This window comes from Lagopus leucura, unplaced genomic scaffold (genome assembly GCF_019238085.1).
Source record: "Lagopus leucura isolate 7727_CA_CO unplaced genomic scaffold, USGS_WTPT01 Super-Scaffold_100001, whole genome shotgun sequence".
Taxonomy (NCBI): domain Eukaryota; kingdom Metazoa; phylum Chordata; class Aves; order Galliformes; family Phasianidae; genus Lagopus; species Lagopus leucura.
The window spans coordinates 70,490,368-70,509,585 of NW_024962262.1; the positions used below are offsets into that span (position 1 = coordinate 70,490,368).

Consider the following 19,218-nt stretch of genomic DNA (forward strand, 5'->3'; position numbering starts at 1 on the left):
CTTCAGCAGGGTAAACGTGGAATGGATGTTCTCCATCTGCGACACAGACTCTTCTGGAGAACGGCAGATGAGAAAATAATTACGCAAGGCTGGTTTGTTTCTGCTTGGAGGAGAAATAACTGCAGACATCTGAAAAGCATTAGCAGGGCCTTGCTGGATGGATGAGCTCAGGTTGGTTTCACAAGCACTTCGCTGGCAGAGTCAGCGTATCCTCCTTTTACAGGCAGCTTAAGAAGTTTGCACCACAACCAAACAGAGCTGGCAGTGGCAAAAATTCTATTTGGAAAGGGAAGCGTTAGGCTGGAACTGTTGAGGTCCATTGACATTTTTCGTAATGGGGTCTTCTCTCCTGGGGTTTAGCCCATTTGTGTTGAATCCTTGGGGGAAACAAACCAAGTTTCAATGCAGCACTAAAGGAATTACAGAGATCCTAGTAGCTACTTCAGAGTATTTGTGCGGCATATTTAAAAGCAACCAGCGTGTGGATTAGATGTTAATCTCCAGAAACCGAGCTGTCTTTAATGAAGAGATAATGGGCCAGATTAGCTTCTAAAAACAAACAAAAACAAACAAAAAACAAAAACAAAAAAACAACAAAAAAAAAAAAGAGAGAGAGAGATAAGCTTGGTAATTTTAAATTTTATTTAAGACGAAACTCTTGAGATGTTAGCGCTCGTGTTTTTACACACAAACCCCTCCACAAGCAGTAATTCACGGCGGGCAATCCCAACGAGACACCGTCTCACGCAGCCCCTCAAGGCTTTCGAAAGTCCCTCAGCACGGCTCCGACAGCCCGACCCCAGGGCCCTGCCCTGCCTCTCGGCAAAACGAGCATTACAAGCCGAGTGCGTGTTTGTGTTGGCGTGTGGGGGGAAGGGGAGCAGAGCTGCACCCCCACGCGCCGCCCCGAAGCTTCTGCCTCAGTGTCCCTCGCGCGCGCAAACGACCGTTAAGCAGCCGTTGGGAGGGAGGGGGCTCACGCCACGCCGGGCTTTGCGGGAGAGCCGCCGGAGCGAGCGGCAGCTGCCCGCCCGCGGAGCGAGCGGCTCAGGAAAAGAGAGAAGAGAAGAGGGGAGGGGCGGCGGGTGGGGGATCCCCCGTCGCCGTCCCCAGCCGCTGCCCTCCCCGCCGCGCCGGCGCCTCGCCCCCCGCTCTGCCGGCGGCCAATCGGAGCGCTGCGCACGTGACGAGCGTTCCCTTCGATGACCTCATCCCTGGTGTGGGATGACGTCAAATTCAAGATGGATGGAATCACGGCGGTGGCAGCAGCGCGCGCGGGCGAACCGTGAACGGCGGCGCCGAGGGGGGCCGGCAGGGGGGGGGCGCGGCCGGCGGCAGAGCGGGTGAGTAACGGCCGCGTCTCGCGCCCGTTTCGGGGGCCGCCCGCGCCGCTTGGGTCTCCCCGTGTACAAAGGCGTCTTTTCCTGACGTAACTCTGAGGTGTTTTTTTTTTCCCCCACCGAACGGGGCTGCGGTCCCCGATCGGGGCACTGCGCCTGCGCCGGTTACGAAACTCTTCTCCTTCTGCCTCGCGCACGCGCCCTGCGCCGCGAAGTAGGCGGCGGGCACTCGTTGCGCCGGCACGCACCCGCCACATAGACTCGCCGCTGGGCTTTCCGCGCACGCGCGGCGGCCCAGCTCCGCCTCAACCCTGTTCTCCCCTCCCCCCCTTGCCGGAACTGCGCCTGCGCGGAGGCTGTGGACGGAACGGGGGGCGGTGCCTCTGTGAGGGCGCATGCGCGGCGCGGGCGAGCGGGAGCGGCCGTGCGTGGGGAGCGGCGTGGGGCGCTGGCGGCGCGAGAGGCGCGCGCTTGCGCCTGGCGGCGGGATGGGGTGCGCGGCACCCGGCGGTCGCTCAGGGGCTGGTTGGCGGCCTGAGGGGAGGGACAGTGCGGTGGGCAGGTGCCGCCTGTAGTGTGGAGAGCTGCTGCAGCTGAAACGGGGATTCCTTTTAGGTAGCGAATTTCAGGGTGGGAAGGAGTTGGTGGGGCCAGCCTTAATGCATGTCCGAACTTTAGTGCAGCTTTCGTTATTTGTCCTGACTGGATGTGGATCAGGTGAAATATCAAAGCTCTGAAGCACTTCCATCTCCATGACATATTTTGATGAGGAAGGGCATACTGTGGAACTTCAACAAGCAATGAACAAGCACTTCTTAATAACTAAACGGCACTCTTCTGAAAGCTGACCTGTTCTTGGGGGAGTGCAGTGGGAGGGGTTGGTGTAGATATGTAGATATGACATTGTGGTGAATTACATAATCCCACTTTTTCTTTTTTTTTTTTCAAGTACAGTGAAGCTCTTGCAGTTAAGATATTGTTGGAGTTTTCATCCTTAAAGCAATATTACTGTGGAAATACAGGTTTTTGGTTTTTTTTTTAAATACATTTTTATATAATAATGCTTTCAGTATGACATCAGGAGTAGTAAATCTGTTTCAGATAAAAGAGAGTACTGTGCTATATCTGTTTTGTCTAAAGGCTGCTAGTTACTGTGTTCTGTTCTTACTTTGCTCAAACTGACAAACTAAATGCTTTGACTAAAATTTTCCACCAGCCTTATGATATTCTTGAGGGGGGGGAACTTCTGAGCAAACCTTAGCAACTGTTTTTATAAACCTTGTTTGCAAAACACAAATGATGTGGCTTTCTCTCCCTAATAGGATCTAGCATACTTCTCTCTGAATCTGTTATTACGCTCATGACAGAGTGTTGTCCTCTCAGAAGAACATGTGGTGTTTTCTTCTTATAGGAAGTCCACTCAGGATGGCTAGATGTGAGCACTTAAAGAATTTGCATGTCCCTCAGTGAGGACTTGTGGGGAAATATCACAACCTTTGGAGACTTCAGCTATGGGGGTGTGTGTCAGAAGAGGGTTTATCAGGCGTCTCTCCAGCTGTGGGCTTCCCAGAGCCTGCTGGATTGAGGGTCACCCCTGTGGATGAAAACTGAAGGGGTGGCTGTATATTTTTTTCCAGTGTGTTCTTGGTCTTCCACTAATTTCAACATTGCCTTTTGGACAATGATCCAAATTGGGAATCAAGTCATTATGAGTTAGGTGCTTTATTTAAATACTTAGAATAACTTATCCTTTAGTACATCCAGAGAAGCTGTGGTGCCCCATTCCTGGAGGTGCACAAGGCCAGGTTGGATGGGGCCCTGGGCAGCCTGAGGTGGGAGGGGGCAGCCCTGCTCACAGCAGGGGTTGGGGCGGGTGGGCTTTGAGGACCCTTCTTATGCAAGCCATTCTATGATATTAGCAATTAATGCAGAAAGAGGTGTTTGTAAGAAGCTCCAGAAGTCATGTGTGCTGTACGTTTAATTGTACACAATGATCAGAAGTTAGACCATTTGTGTCCCCTCTCTTGTGTGGATCACCAGAAGCTTGATATTGCAAAGACATGTTTTTTTCTGGGCTCATCTTTTGTGTGTACACAGTGTTGGAAAATACTGATAGAGAATTAAACAGCTGTTCTGATCATTTTCTCAGGAGTGGCTGTCTCTGCTTTCCTTACAGTTAGTTGCTGTCAAGCAGAGATGTGCCATAGTTTAGGTTTGAATGGACAACTTTACAGAAAGCCATTGTGCTTCATTGAAGTTGTTTGTTTTTGAACTTCAGTAGCTGTGAAGCAGTTACCATTTAAAAACATCGAGTAATTTCCATTTCTAGTTTTCCAGGTTTTGAAAGCTGTTCTGTCTGCAAAGTAATGATAATTCCGGTTTGTTAATAAGTGTGGACATACAGGGGGGTAGGGAGGAGAAGCTGGGTGGAGGAAGCGGGGCTGTAACCACCACACAGCTTGTGCTGCACTGGGAGGTGCGGAGCTGTGAGTCATAGGCCATAGTTGCAGCTGTTTTCAGCTCTCTGTTAAAAGTGGTAACTTTCGAGCAAGTGAACTGCTTCCTAATGAACGCTGCTACACTGAATGGTCAGAGAACCTTGGAGAAGTTGGCTTCTTCATATCTTGCCCTTTATTAACAGTGGCTGAAAGGAGTTTTCTTTGGGTCACTTCAGTGAGTGAAAGATACCTGCACTCTATGGATCTTGAAATTTACCAAGTTGTTCACTTGGCAATTTACTAGTTTCAGTGCACACTTCAGCTATTATAGTAGTTCAGCATGCTTTCGATTAAGGACTTTTTACTTCTATACTTGTATTCTTGCACAGACGTTAGTGTAAAAAATTATGTTTATACGGAATAATCTCACGTGAGTTCCCATCCAAAAAATACTATGCCAGTAAAAAGCATCTTTATATTAAGAGAAATATTTCTGTGATTATGATTGTGGTTTGTCATTTTCACTATGCCAGCAGATTTGAAAGCAGTATGTAAATAGAATTTTATTGTGCATTAGACCAGTTAAACAAAGAGCGGCTCATACAGCAGAGCAGGTGACCAAATACTATTCAACTTGCTAAGTACATCTCTGCATTACCAGTAAACTAATAAATTCAGCTTTTAGGAAGAATGCAGCCATACAGATTTGGTGTGCATTCCCCCTTCTTCAAATTCTTGATTTCATGCATCTCTCGTTTAAAAAGAAAAAAAAGGGGGGGGGGAGGGGAATTGAAATATTGCTGGGGATGAGTTTTTTGTTCAGTGATTGTAGTGGTGCATTTTGCCATCAAGTCTTGGGGCTTTTCCCATGGGATTTTGATGGCAGTGTTAAGAAACTTGAAAGAATGAAAACCGAAGACCTTAGGAAAAGGGATTTTAAAATGCAATTGATTTTTATTTGCAGCAGTCTGGATGATGAGTTGCATACCTTGCAGTTGAGGTACTGAAGCCAGGACAAATATCGTATCAAACCATGGCTAATCTTAATGAACTCTTCCAAGAAGAATGAGAAGAGTTCCCAGCCAGCACACATTCCTGCCCTCTCCCTTATATCCCGTGGTTGTGCAATCTCCTGGTGAGCTGGATCAGCTTGCCCAGCTGACAATGAACTTGTCTGTCCTTAGAGGGGGAGGAGGTGTGGACTGATCCCTTCAATCTCTGATTAGATTGGACTGAGACTAAGGTGAAATCACGCCCTTAAAAGCTGCTCGTTTGTAAACAAGAACGTGAAAGGCATTGTGGTGCTACTCAGAGACTTTGTAGCTTGGAGCTGTTTTGAATGTCAGTTGGCAAAGTGATGTCTGATCTGAATGTGAAAAACAGTTTCTGATTTCTGAGCATCTAATCTGTGTTAGGATAATCGCTGGTCTGTCTGTAGTGGAGGGCAAAATAAAGAGACTGCAATAGTACAGAATTTCTTCTTTTCCTGTCATTAAATTTCTGCTGCTTCTGGTGTGCCTGTGTCAAATAGTTTGATATTGTTATATCAGTTTCACACATAAATACATTTCTCTTACGATTTTATGCTTGTTTTCCTAAATCTCCTGGCTACCGACATATTGGAAATGAAAAGATCTGTCTTCAGAGACTTTTCAGTGTTGATTGCAGTGGAGAAAACAACAGCAGCAGTTGAAATCACTTTTTTTCAAAATCCAGAAAGACAAAATCCCCAAACTTGCAGCAAGAGATAACTCAAATATTTACTTAGACAAAAAATTACAGGGGTGCAGACAGTCTTGTTCTGTAGGCTCAAAGCTTTTACTTCAAGTTTTAGTTGCGTGTATGTGAAAAGGTGTTTGACAAGCTGTAGTCAAGCTCAAATAATACAATCCAGCACAGGATACTCAAGCAGAAGTTTGAGCAATGTAGGTTTCTTTTGCATCCGGTCTCTTGATTGATAATGAGGCTTCTTTCCACTTCGGGTCTGAAGCAGTACAAGATCAACCAGAGCCATCAAAGCCACTGCAGAGCGCTCATGGCCAGGCACAACTTGCCTGCACTTCCCTGGTGACACCACAGGAAGCCTCTTGTGCTCCTAGGCTGGGTCTCTCCGTTTGTATCTCTCTGTGTTTTGGTGGGTTTCCCTCCACCGCAGTTGTACATGTCTTTCCCTTTTAGAGCCACTGTTCAGTCTCTCTCATTGTCTGTCTCCTGTGTGTGTGTTTCTTCTTTTCCTGTGTTTTCTTGTTCTCTAGCTGCAGTTTCTGTCAGCCCTGGCACATTCTTGCTGCAGCACTGTGTCCTCAGGTGTTTCGGAACAGTCTTTGCTACCTGCATCCCCAGGACGCTGTTGACATGGCTTTAGCTGACAGCTACGTGGTTATAATGGAAGTCAGCAGGCAACAGCAACGTCTTGTTTGTTTTAGTTACTTAAGTATTTACAAGTATTAGTTGTATGAAAATGTTCATTACAACATCTGCCTGATTCTATTTGTAAAGTTTCAGCCTGAGTGACTTCATTGCTTCTGAAAATGAAGTTTCAGACGGCAAAGCAGATTGACTTGCTGACAAAGAAAAGGCAGTTTCACTGCTTCTCTTACAGCAGCTCTGATGCATCTGACCTCTGCACGAGCTGATTAACTTTCTCACCTCTAAATTAGCGCGTATATAAAAAGTTGGGTTGATTTTTTTTTTTTATTTTTTTTATTATTTTTTTTTTTTCCTGCCTCATTTTTGGGAGCTGAATCAACTTAGTAGGTGGTCACATGAGCAACTGAGCCAGTAGAAGGTAGAGGACCCCAGGGCTGGAGCAGGAGGCATGAGATTAAGGGATGGAAGGGGATCTCACATAGTGATGACAGGGAGCTTGTGAGAATCAATGATCTGCTGTGCTAACAAGAAAAATTCTTCACCCTTCACTTGTGAAGAGCTTTTGTGAGTAGAGACTTCCTCTTTTTTTTTTTTTTTTTTTTTTTTTTTTTGCAGTCATTTGAAATAGTGGAGGTATCTTTTTCTGTCCTTGTTGAAAATAATAACTTTGCTCTTCTTGTTATAATATTGTGTCAAATGTGGTACTTCAGCCTCTGTAGGCTGATATTAGTAGAGGGCTGTTGAAGATTTGACAATAAAATCTCTTATCTCCCAAAGGTGCTCCTGTTGCGCCTCCCTCTTCTGGATTTGGAGCCTCGCTGTCATTGTTTCTCGTGAGGACCAGTAGCACATAACACCAGAGCACAGACAGTGAGAGATCTGGTACATTCTGTCTCCTTGACATCACTCGGGCATCAGGGAACAAAGTAGGAAATAGCTTTGTTTCTATCCGGTACTGAAAGCAGTTGGAAAAGTTGGTTGGGGGGAAAAAAAAAAAAAGCAGCTTATCAGGAAAGGGCTTAGGCAGTTAATGGCAAAATAATCTTCAGCCGAAGAAGTATGATTCCTCAAACACCTGGAATCAAATCTGTTGTTTACACACAGTCAGGATGCCGTTTATAAAGGGGTTCAGTGCTGTCAGCCATACATCAGCTTTAGTGGCAAACTACTGTAAGAATCTCTTGTCTTCCCAGAGCTGTTCCATTCCCACAGTTTGCCTTCTCTTCAGTTATGCCAATGCAATTGTTCCTGGGATTGAGCTTGACTGTGAGAAATGAGCAGCATTTGAAAAGAAATATTTGTTCTCTATGTATTGTCTGACCTGTTCTGTAATGCAGACCTGCAAATATTTGTTCTAGTGCAGCTGCAGTTGTGACTGGCAGCATGCAGATAGGATGAACCAAAGGGAGAAAGAAACTCTCTGATTAACTTCGTTATCAACAACTGTTCATGCAGTGAAATTTTAATACACTGTACTTTTACACAGTAAAAGTAACCTTGTGGGTTTTTTGTTTTATTTTTTAAAATCTGTCTTAAAGGGCTTTCTTATGGTCTGTGTAAAGGTGTTAAAATGGTTCTGCATTTGTTTTTTTGGTTCTGGATTTGTTTTTTAACATACCATAACTTGTTTTATTTCTGACCATTGTTTTTAAAGGCTATGGAGCTGAAAGTCAAGCACTAGAAGTAGGAAAGACCAGGATTAAAGCTGCCTTTGCAGGATTAATTTGGTCCCCTGCCAGTTGTGTACATTGCAGCCTTGGTTACTGTTAAAGTGCCAGTTGCACCAAAGAGGTCTGCCTCTTCTAGTGCTGTGCTCTGTGAATGAAATGGAGGATTGTACTAGGATGCTTATCTCTGTCTTGTGTAATGTAGCATGTTCAAGATGTCCTACGACTAAGGAGTATATTGGAAGAAAATTGGGGGGCTGTCGGATTCCGTTTTAGATGTGTGAATTTTACACCAACCTGTAGAAATAGCATTACTGTGTTATGATGAATAAAGGAACGCATAGTAACTGCATGGTGTTTATTCTTCAGGTGTCTTACAGAAAACTCAAGGCCTGGGTAAAGCAGATTAAAATGAAAGGTTTGAAAATACTTCAGAACATTTGACCGTCTCCTACCCAGCGTGTCCTTGAGGTATGGGTTCAGCTGCAACTTTTAGTAGGTGTTTTTACTACTATATTTTAGTTCAAGTTTCCTTCAGAAATACATTGTTGTTTTGTTATCTCTGTAGACTATTTAATTTGCAACACAGACAAATCATATGAGTGTGTAAACTTTAAGATGAAACTAAAGGGAAAAATGCATTCCTGGAGCACTTGCTAATAACATTTCAAGTGTTAACGGGTGCACAGACCTCCCAGCTGGCCTAGGGCCATTCGGACACCACCACTTTACATTGCAGAAGTGTCCAAAAAATAGTTCACACCCCAGATGGTACTTTTAAGTCAAACATAAAAAATAGAACAAAACAGATGGATTTCTCATTTCTCACATTCATAGAAGCGTAATTGTTCTACCTTTTTAGAGAGAGCAGTGGAGGCATTATGCATTTATAAGTATTTGAGGTGAATTAAGGATAAATTAGTGTTAATGAAATAATGCTGCAAGGCACTGGAACACTCTATTGAGAGGCAGATCTGAAGAAGAAACAGAATTTTGCTTTTGCCCTGATACTATGAACTCATCTGGTAATTTCAGCTGTAAAACTGGTAGCTCAGTCCTGTGATATGACCAATGTCCTGAGACACTGTATCCAGCATACTTTAAGTCATTTTCTCAGCATTACCAATTTAGACTTCAGTCAATTCCTGTGATTGAAGCCCATTGGTTGCAAGATTTCTCATTTAATAATTACAGGATTATAGCTTCTTTATTTTTTATTTTGATAAAATTATATCTTCTTATTTTTTATTTTGATAAAATTGTCAGCTTTCATTGAGAATTGATGAACAGTGAAACCTTTTTGTTATAGTAGCATATATCATATGTATATATTTTAAGTCTCTTAAATCAGCTGCAAAAAGAATTGCTTTTAAGAGACACATCATTTACTTGTTTTTCATCACCATGGAGGAAGGTAGTTAAAAATTTGTACTGCAGGTTATCTTAAACAGAATTGTAGGAGTGTCCATGGCAACAAAATAAAATTGGATATTCTTGATTTTTGTGCGTGTGTACGTGTGCACCAATAGATAAAATTCAATTTATTTGACAGAAGTTGTTTGCTCAAACTAGTTTAAAACCTGTTTGTCTTCTCTCGTTAAAAGCTAGTCAAGAGAAGCCTGTTGAGTTATGGAGACATTCTACAGTACAGAGTAGGCTGTGTTTTGAAGCAGTGTGGGGATTTCTGCACTGCAGTTTAGTTTGTGCTTATTGCATCCTTGGATGCGTCTGGGGGTAACTGTAGGTTATGGGCGTGAAATCCATGTAAAAGCTAATGAATAAGATGGAGAATTCACTTAACTGATTATTTTCTAGCAGAAGCAAAGTGCTGCTGGGATAGTTCAATTAAAATTATGAAATTTCCAAGAAACCAAATCCTGTTAGTGCAGGTATAAGAGTTAATACATATTTCATAGTTAGAAGTGTATGCATGTTAGCACTCATTAATTATAAGGAGGCATAATGAATTAGTCTAGATTATAGGTGATAATTCTGCCAGTATTAATGCCCTTTTCATCACCCTATAAAAAATAACAACGAAAACCTTTTAATTTGTTTAGTTAGCAGGAGACTGTCAGGGTTGCTTAACCTTAAGAAGTGACTTAGTATAACTAACTTCAGGTGTGTGTCCTTGCTTTGGCTGGGATAGAGTTAATTTTCTTCATGGTGGCTGGTATGGTGCTGTGTTTGGATTTAGGATGAAAATAATGTTGATACACACTGTTGTTGTAGTTGTTGCTGAGCAGTGCTTACACAGAGCCAAGGACATTTCAGCTCCTCGCACTGCCCAGCCAGCAAGGAGCTGAGGGGGCACAGGGAGCTGGGAGGGGAAAGAACCAGGACAGCTGACTCTGGCCCACGTGGATGTCCTATAACACGTGGTGTCACGTTGAACAGCAAAACTGGGGGAGCTGGCCAGGGGGACTGCTGCTTCTCGGGATCTGGCTGGGCGTCAGTCAGCTGGTGGTGAGCAATTGCACTGTGCATCACTTGCTGTCTTTTCTTTAGTTCTTTTTTTTTTCTTTTCTTTTCTTTTTTCCTTTTTTTTTTTTTTTTATTCCTTTCAACCCCTTCTGTCCTTATCTGTCTTTATCTTAACCAAGAAGCTCTCACATTTTTACCTTTTTCGGTTCTCCCCCATCCTACTGCAGTGGAGTAAGCGAGTGTCTATGTGATACTTAGCTGCATGGTGGGCTAAACCACAACAGTAGCTAATTCAAAAGTTTATTGAAGTAATTGCCAAGATCTTTTTAAAGCTAAATTTGAGAAAAAGATGATCAACTGAAGTGATGGAAATCAAATGGAATTCCTTCATGTGGACAGCTATACTGCCGGTAGAAAACACAATACCACCCCCATCTCCCAATTAAATGTGATATTTCTAGTATAAGATCAACTGAAAGTATTTGAAAGTGTTCTTTAGCATGAGCTGCTTCTAATGCCTGTACATCTGCTGAAGCGAAACAATATTATGTTAAATCCCATACCTTTGCTCCAAACAAACTCTTTTCTTCAGCAGCATTGATGGTCAATTAGCTTGTTTATGAAGTACAGAGAGTTTAGGTTCATTTACATTAACTCTAACAACTGTCTACATAAAGCAGTGTAGTTTTTTTTTTCTTATTGTGTTAATAAGAAAATAATTCTTACTATGTTCTTTTTCAGGAACATCAGGATAATGGAGGGGCTCTTGCATTACATAAATCCAGCACATGCCATTTCACTTCTAAGTGCACTGAATGAGGAGCGTCTAAAGGGACAGCTATGTGATGTTGTGCTTATAGTAGGAGATCAGAAATTTCGAGCTCATAAAAACGTTCTAGCTGCCAGCAGCGAATACTTCCAGACCCTGTTCACAAATAAGGAGAATGAGTCTCAGTCAGTGTTTCAACTCGACTTTTGTGAACCAGATGCTTTTGACAATGTGTTAAACTACATTTATTCTTCATCCTTGTTCATAGAGAAAGGCAGTCTTGCAGCTGTGCAAGAGCTGGGTTACAGCCTTGGAATATCCTTTCTTACAAACATTGTTTCTAAGAGCCCTCAAGCTCCGTTTCCATCTTGCCCCGTTAAGAAGATACTGTATCAAGATGAAGATGAAAGTAGTTCTCAGAAGAGGAGTGTCATTGTCTGTCAGAACAGAAACGATGCACAAGGAAAGAGTGTAAATCAAATGCAGCATGATTTAAGCCATACTTCTAAACCTTTACCCTCTGCTGCTATCAAAACTAGCATTAGACCAACTGAAACTCTTCACAATTTATCACTGACTGAAAGGAGATGGCTGAAAGAAAACCCTGGGAGCTATACCAAGTTTCACGAAACTTCTGGAACTGCAGAGGATCAGAGCAGAGGGGGTTTAGTGAAAAGGAACACAGTGTTGCCTCAAAAACCTTTAGCAGAGAAAGAAATTGCAAGTGATGAACCAGGAAGCAGTAGTCAGCTTTTAAGAGGAAAGGCTGCAGAGTTATTAAAAAGACCACGTCCGCCAGTCTTATCTCTGCGTGGCTCATCAGAATCTGCATTTTTGTTACGAGAGGCAGGAAAAGGAAATGGTCAAGGTGAAGATAGGAATTTGCTGTACTACTCAAAGTTAGGACTAGTAATCCCATCTAGTGGATCTGGTCCTGAAAACCAAAGCATTGACAGAAGTGGTCCACTCGTAAAAAGTCTACTTCGAAGGTCACTGTCTATGGACAGCCAGGTTCCTATTTATTCACCTTCTGTTGACCTAAAACCTTCACAGGTATCATCTTCCTCCTCACCAGGAACTACTGATTCCCAGAAGATTTTTAATGTTGCATCTCAAAAGTCATGCTTGAAAGAGTCATCGGAGAAGTTAGTCTTAGATGAAAAGCCACAGGTAATGCACCCACATCGCCTTAGGTCTTTCAGTGCCTCTCAGACAACTGATAGGGAAGTTTCTTCCCCTCTTACAGAGGTGCGAATAAAAACTGAACCCAGCAGTCCACTTTCAGATCCATCTGAAATAATAAGAGTTACAGTGGGTGACACATCAGTATCTACAAATAAAGACTTTCCTTTTAAAACTGAGGATGATCAAAAGGAACCAAGTAGACTTCCAGCAAAAAGGAGATTTCAAGCAGATAGAAGGCTACCATTCAAAAAACTCAAGGTGAATGAAGAGGGTTCTCCTGAATCGGAAGAAAACTTCGAGGAAGGCTCAAGCCCTACGCACCTTGATGCTGATTTTGCCGATTCTGATGTCAGTAAAGATGAATACAGTGAAATGGAAGAAGCAAGACCAAATAAAAAATTTAAATGCAAACACTGCCTTAAAATTTTCAGGTCAACAGCAGGTCTTCATCGTCACGTTAACATGTATCATAATCCAGAAAAGCCCTATGCTTGTGACATATGCCACAAGAGATTTCACACAAATTTCAAAGTGTGGACACACTGCCAGACACAACATGGAATTGTTAAGAATCCCTCACCAGCTTCCAGTTCTCATGCTGTTTTGGATGAAAAATTCCAAAGAAAACTGATCGATATAGTGAGAGAGAGAGAAATTAAAAAAGCTCTGATAGTTAAACTAAGACGTGGCAAGCAAGGCTTTCAGGGACAATCTACTTCACAAGCACAACAAGTCATCAAAAGGAATTTAAGATCAAGAACCAAAGGAGCCTATATTTGTGTCTACTGTGGAAAAGCTTATCGTTTCCTCTCACAGTTCAAACAGCATATAAAAATGCATCCAGGAGAAAAACCAATTGGAGGAAATAAGGTTCCTAAGCAGAAAGACCATATTCATATTGAAAGTCATGTAGAAAACAAGGAAGTTTATCAGTGCCGTCTCTGTAATGCTAAGCTCTCTTCACTTATTGAACAGGGAAATCATGAGCGACTCTGTAGAAACGCTACTGTCTGTCCTTACTGCAGCCTTAGATTTTCATCCCCAGAGCTGAAGCATGAGCATGAAAGCAAGTGTGAATACAAGAAGCTTACTTGTCTTGAGTGTATGCGCACCTTCAAATCATCCTTTAGTATTTGGCGTCATCAAGTTGAAGTTCACAATCAGAACACGATGGCTCCATCAGAGAACTTTTCTTTACCTATCCTGGATCACAATGGAGACATAACTAGTTCATTAAGATTGCCTCCTCAGTCAGAATCCAACAAAATAAACAATTTTGCTGCAAAGGAAGACGGAGTATTCAGTGACTCGTCAGAACAGATTAATTTTGATTCTGAAGATTCCTCTTGCCTGCCTGAAGACTTAAGTGTTTCCAAGCAGTTTAAAATTCAAATCAAGGAAGAGCCTGCGGACGACGTAGAGGATGAGGTCACTGAGACAAGCAGAGAACCAAAGGAAGTAGTCTCCAACAAAGATGCTGGTTTGTGGCCCTGTGAAAAGTGTGGGAAGATTTTCACTGTACGCAAACAACTGGAGCGTCACCAAGAGCTCTTATGCTCCGTGAAGCCGTTTATTTGTCACGTGTGCAACAAGGCCTTCCGAACCAATTTCCGGCTCTGGAGTCACTTCCAGTCCCACATGTCGCAGGCTGCAGAGGAGTCCACAAATAAGGAGCCTGAGGTATGTCCACCAGCTAATTCCCCATCACCACCACCTTTACCTCCGCCCCCGCCACTACCCAAAATCCAGCCTTTGGAGCCTGATAGTCCAACAGGCTTGTCTGAAAGCTCCACTACTACTGAAAAATTATTTGTACCGCAGGAGTCAGATACGCTCTTCTATCATGCTCCACCACTCTCAGCAATCACATTCAAAAGGCAGTACATGTGTAAACTCTGTCACAGGACTTTCAAGACAGCTTTTAGTCTTTGGAGCCATGAGCAGACACACAATTAGCTTTCAGAGATACCTTAAAAAGCTGATTTGGTGGAGGCTGTTTTCAGGATCTCGGATGTATGCCACGTAAACTTGAAATTTAAGAGGATCAAAACAACGACGACGACAGAAGATTCTGAATTTGTGATGCTGCTTGGATTTGGAGATTAAGGTAAACTAACTTTGTTAGTAGCTAGAAAGCTGGGTAATTAAAGATAATATGGACTGGGATCTAATAGTAACAGAATAATTTTGATTTCATTTAACACTGAAATGCGATCGCATCTGGATTGTATGCATGGATCTTCATCCTGTGATGTTGGTGTGTGCGTGTGTATTATATATAGAGTTATATATTAAATGGAAGAGCAACAAAAATTTGGATTCTAACTGTGAGTTTATAGTGGTGAAATACTGTAACCAACTTCATTGTTTGTTGTTTTTTTGGTTTTTTTCTTAAAGAAACCAACACAGAAGCTCCATATAAATAGCTGCCATGCACTTGCAGTTAGAGAGGAAGTGGATGGAGTGTCTTAATGTATTGACTTAGGTCTTAGAGATCTTTAGCAATAACGAATAAACCTCACGTTTCAGTAATCCCGATATTATTGGATACGAATGTTTGATATTTTAAGGGAACATAAAATTGTTTTGTTGTTATATGGAACTTGTGCAAATTAAAGTAGAATTTAAAATCAGCAATATTATTAATAAGATTTTATATTAAGAAAACAAAATAGCAGCAAGCCTGCTTTCAGCCATTTAATTATAAGTTTCTAAGGAGAAGTGGGGGGTGGGGGTACATCGCTTTATATAACTTCCCAAAGACTAATTTACTATGAACATTTCAGTAACTAAAGTCATTGTATTGACAGCCATCATAATGCAAATGTTACTGTTTGTAATACGAACTAAGATTGGATGGATGTCGGATAAGTTTCGTAATTTTGCTCCTCTGTTTGTACAACTGTTTGTAATTCTAACTGCAAAGAAATGTAGAACTATTAAGAAGCAAAAAAAGCTCGGTAAGGGATAGAAGATGACTTGTGTTCCTACACTCAGTGATAAGCTTGGCCATGAGTACAAAGATGAGTTTTAACATAAAGTAAAAATGTAAATATTTATATAGACATCTGTATAAATGAAGAAGTATGTATTTGAAATTTGTATTAAGCGTGCATATCCAGCTCAAAGCAGAGGAAAAACCATCACATTGCTATCACTGTATTTTATGAATACAACGCTTAGAATATTTCTTTCTGCTGCTTCCTATCCTTTGTGGTACTGTGTAGCAGTTTTCTTATCTGCTGAAAATCATGAGAATAATGTGCTGCAGATACTTTGTGCAGTTCCATTATTTTACCACAAGTCACAACTGGAGCATTTAGTAAAAGTCGAATCATAGATATTTACCAGAAACTACAGCAAGGGTCCAAAATTACTTTGTTCAAGGAAGCGTTTACCCAAAAGTTGTGGTAAATTAAGTGAAAAATTGTTCTACTGGAATTTAAACTTCATGGAGTAGTGCAATGAACAGTGAGAACATCAGTGATGCAAATGGTATTTATGATTCTGACTAACTTCACTCTGGAAGTTGAGGGACTGGGGTTGCAATCCACACTATCTAGTCAGAGCCCAGTCTTTGCTCACTGATAAGAGCAAGAGTTTGGTCACCAGTTACAGTGGGAATAGGAGTGAGGCTTTCATTCTATTTGACTCTAATAGTGCTTTTTTTTTTTTTCAGCATCCTACACTCAAAGTTAGAAAGTGTTGCTTGCTCGTACCAGCATTTAGCAAAAATAAAGCACCTGTGTAACTTTAGGATCTGAGGACGAGCACCCTCATTTAGGCACACACCAGAAAAGATTTTTCTCAATTGAAGTCCAAGTGTGCCACTGTTAGTTTTCTCCCAACAGAATTTTTTAGTGTTTTTCCTTCAATTAAGTTTAAAAATATAGGCTCCGTATGGGCCACCGGCTTCCTTTTCTTAGCTACCAAAAAAAAAAAAGCAGTGTTATTTTCAAGCCTCTCCGTTCATTTTTTTTATGGCAATATAAAATTGTTGCTAAACATTCTTTTTGTTCTCTTCCAGGCAAACTTGATCACAACTTAGTCATGTTAACCTGTCACTATCAGTTAAGTTCTTAAAAACCCTGATAAGACTAAATTGATTTCTTACAAGAAAAGTGAAATGTGTACAGCTCTTAAGTAACCCAATTTAACAAAATGAGAAAAACATATAGACTTGCTCAGTATGCTTTAAATGTACTTAAGAGATGTGTGCATAGAAAATATGAAGATGTTCTTGTAAACTCATACCTAAGTTTTCACCAGTTATTCCTCTTCCCAACAGCATAGTAGTTCATATCCAGCCTTTCAAAAATCAGGGTGCTTTCTAAAAGAAAATGGCAATTAGTCAACTATGTTACAGTCATTGAACTTCCAACTGGGAATCTGATACGTGGTGTGATGATTAAAAAAAACCCCACACTTAAAATGAAAAGCTCATACAATATCTTTGAAGAAATGACCTTCTTCCTAGCACGCTATGTATTATATTTAAAAAGAAAAAAAAAAAGTTGGGTCTAAATAGCTTCTTCCTAAGCGTTTCTTCAGATTTTCTTAAGTCTCTTTTTAACTTTAAGCGTGTTCTGTGTTTAGTTCAGTTTTTTACATTCAGTTCCTGCTTCGTAAGGAATTAAGGATATCTGAAGTTTAAATATGAGATGTTTATATAGTAGTTCTGGTTTTCTATTAGCTTTTATACAGTACCTTTAAAAAAAACCCTTGATAGAAGTGTTTATTTTGGAGGATACGGAATAAATATGCTTCCACTTATATAACTTTAATATATGTTTAAAAAGTTAAATTATGGAAAAAAATGTTAGTTGTTTGTTTATAAATATCTTCTGAAGAGTGTCTAGCTTGGCCACAGCCAAAATAAAAGGCAAATTTATTGATACAAAAACCTGTCCTCATCATATTTTAATTTTGTAATTGTGTGCTGAAGTGATGCATATATAGAGCTCTTGCTAAATACAAAAAGGGTTTTTTTCCTTTAAACTTGTGACAGGAATGTGCAGATGTTTTAATATATATAGATTAGAATTTTTACTACTTTTTTTTTTTTTTTAATTTGTCAGATAAATCTCAGAGATCTATACTGCTTCAGTGGAAGTGCAGTGAAAACTTCTGTTGCATTTAAGAGAAGCAGAGTTGAGCCATAAAATGTATTTTGGTTTGGGACTTATTTTCCTTTGAGGCACTGTGTTGGCAAAGGTCTCAGCATGTGATAAGTTCCAATGAGATCAGTCTTAACATTTATTTTTTTTTTTAAAACATGCTTAGGTTTTTTGATACATTGGGACCATGGTCACCCACTGAAAGTGAGAAATGACGTATGGGTTTATCTTTTAGTTCTAGAATGAAAAGTTAAAATGAGTTTTTCTCTGCATAAAAATGGCATGTACACCTAAAATATAATTCTGCAGTCTTACAAAAATGAAGGACATCAACCAGTAATAATCTACCTGAACTGCTGTAAGACCCTTTGATATGGTCCCCCACAACATTCTTGCCACTAAAGTGAAGAGGTATATATTTTGGGGGTTTGACTGATGGATAAAGGAATGCCTGGATGGCCATGTGCAAAGAGTTACAGACAACAGCTCATTGTCCAAGTGTAAGCCAGAAACAAGTGTTGTCCCCTGAGGGTCCATACTGGGACCAATACCATATAGTATCTTCATGGGTAGTGGGATTTCACAGGGATAGTGGGGTTGAGTGCACCCTCTGCAAGTTTGCGTATGATGCGAAGCTGCTCAGATTATTTGATTGATAATTTAAGAGGGAAGATAATTTAAGAGGGAAGAGACCCCATCGATGGGGGTCCTTGATAGGTTTGAGGAGTAGGCCCTCTCGTAAAGTTCATCAAGCCAAGAGCAAGGTCCTGCATTTGAGTCAAGGCAGTTTTCAATTTCAGCATAGACTGAGTGATGACTGGATTGAGAACAGCACTGAGAAGAAGGACTTAAGGGTTCTAGTAGATGAAAAGCTGGACACGAGCCAGCAGTGGGCACTTACAGCTCAGAAGGCCAACTGCATCTTGGGCCTCATCACAAGATGGCTGACCAGCAGGGCAAAGGAGGAGATTGTCTCCCTCTGCTCTGTCCTTTTGAGGTCCCACTTGCAGTACTGCATTCAGCTCTGGGACCCCCAGAACAAAAGATACATGGAACTGTTGGAGCAGATCCAGGGGAGGCTACGTGGGTGATTAGAGGGCTGGAGTGCCTCTCCTGTGAAGGGAGGCCGAAGGTGGTGGGCTTGTTCCATCTGGAGAAGGCTCCAGGGAAACTTCATTGCAGCCTTCCTCTATTTAAAGGGGACCTACAAGAAAGCTGGAGAGGGATTGTTTATGAGGCAACATAGTGATAGGACAAGGGGAAGGAACTTTAAACTAAAAGATGATTGATTTAGATTAGATTAAAGAAAAAATTCTTACTCAGACGGCAGTGAGGCACTGGCACAGGCTGCCCAGAGAAGCTGTGGATGCCCCATCCCTGGCACTGTTCTGGGCTGGTTGGATGGGGTTTTGGGCAACCTGGTCTAATGGGAAGTGTCCCTGACCACAGCAGGGGGGTTGGAACCAGGTCTTCATAGTCTCTTCCAACTCTAAACATTATATGATGCTATGATACTTCTTGTATTTTATTATATTTTCTTTTGTATAAGGAGAATAGAAACATCCTGACAGCTGAGAAGATAACCTACTGAAGGTGACACTAGACTTTTTCTCACATCTTTCAGAGTGGAGGTGTAGCCTTATCCGTGAACCAAAGCACACAGCTGTGAGATTTCTTCCCTGCATTTCCTATTTAAGCAAGCATTCTGGTGGCATCCAGTAGAATACATTTTGTTTTTATTTTGCTACCTTTTTCCCCCCAAATAGCATGTGCAGGTTTGATCTGAAGTTACATGTACTCTGTTTTTGTTCCAAACTTCAAGTGATAAAACTAGAAGTTCCACACATGGGATAAGGACAGATTTATGTCAAACTTCTTGGCGCTAACAGTGAGGGTGCAAATATCTGG

At 41.5% G+C, this 19,218-nt stretch overlaps 1 protein-coding gene across 5 annotated transcripts; it reads left to right on the plus strand.

Annotated features, from left to right (window-relative positions):
- Window positions 1-1,315: 1,315 nt before the first annotated feature.
- Window positions 1,316-18,531, plus strand: ZBTB21 (zinc finger and BTB domain containing 21). Of its 5 annotated transcripts, XM_042867791.1 has the most exons (5): window positions 1,316-1,343; window positions 6,926-7,074; window positions 8,185-8,286; window positions 10,981-13,873; window positions 14,015-18,531. In XM_042867791.1, the coding sequence occupies exons 4-5, from the start codon at window positions 10,994-10,996 to the stop codon at window positions 14,147-14,149; spliced, it is 3,015 nt and encodes a 1,004-aa protein (XP_042723725.1). In that variant the 5' UTR covers window positions 1,316-1,343; window positions 6,926-7,074; window positions 8,185-8,286; window positions 10,981-10,993; the 3' UTR covers window positions 14,150-18,531. The 5 variants fall into 5 exon arrangements, with proteins under 5 accessions (XP_042723725.1, XP_042723720.1, XP_042723723.1 ...); XM_042867786.1 differs by having other exon boundaries at window positions 10,981-18,531; XM_042867789.1 differs by having other exon boundaries at window positions 6,926-7,030; window positions 10,981-18,531.
- Window positions 18,532-19,218: the final 687 nt, after the last annotated feature.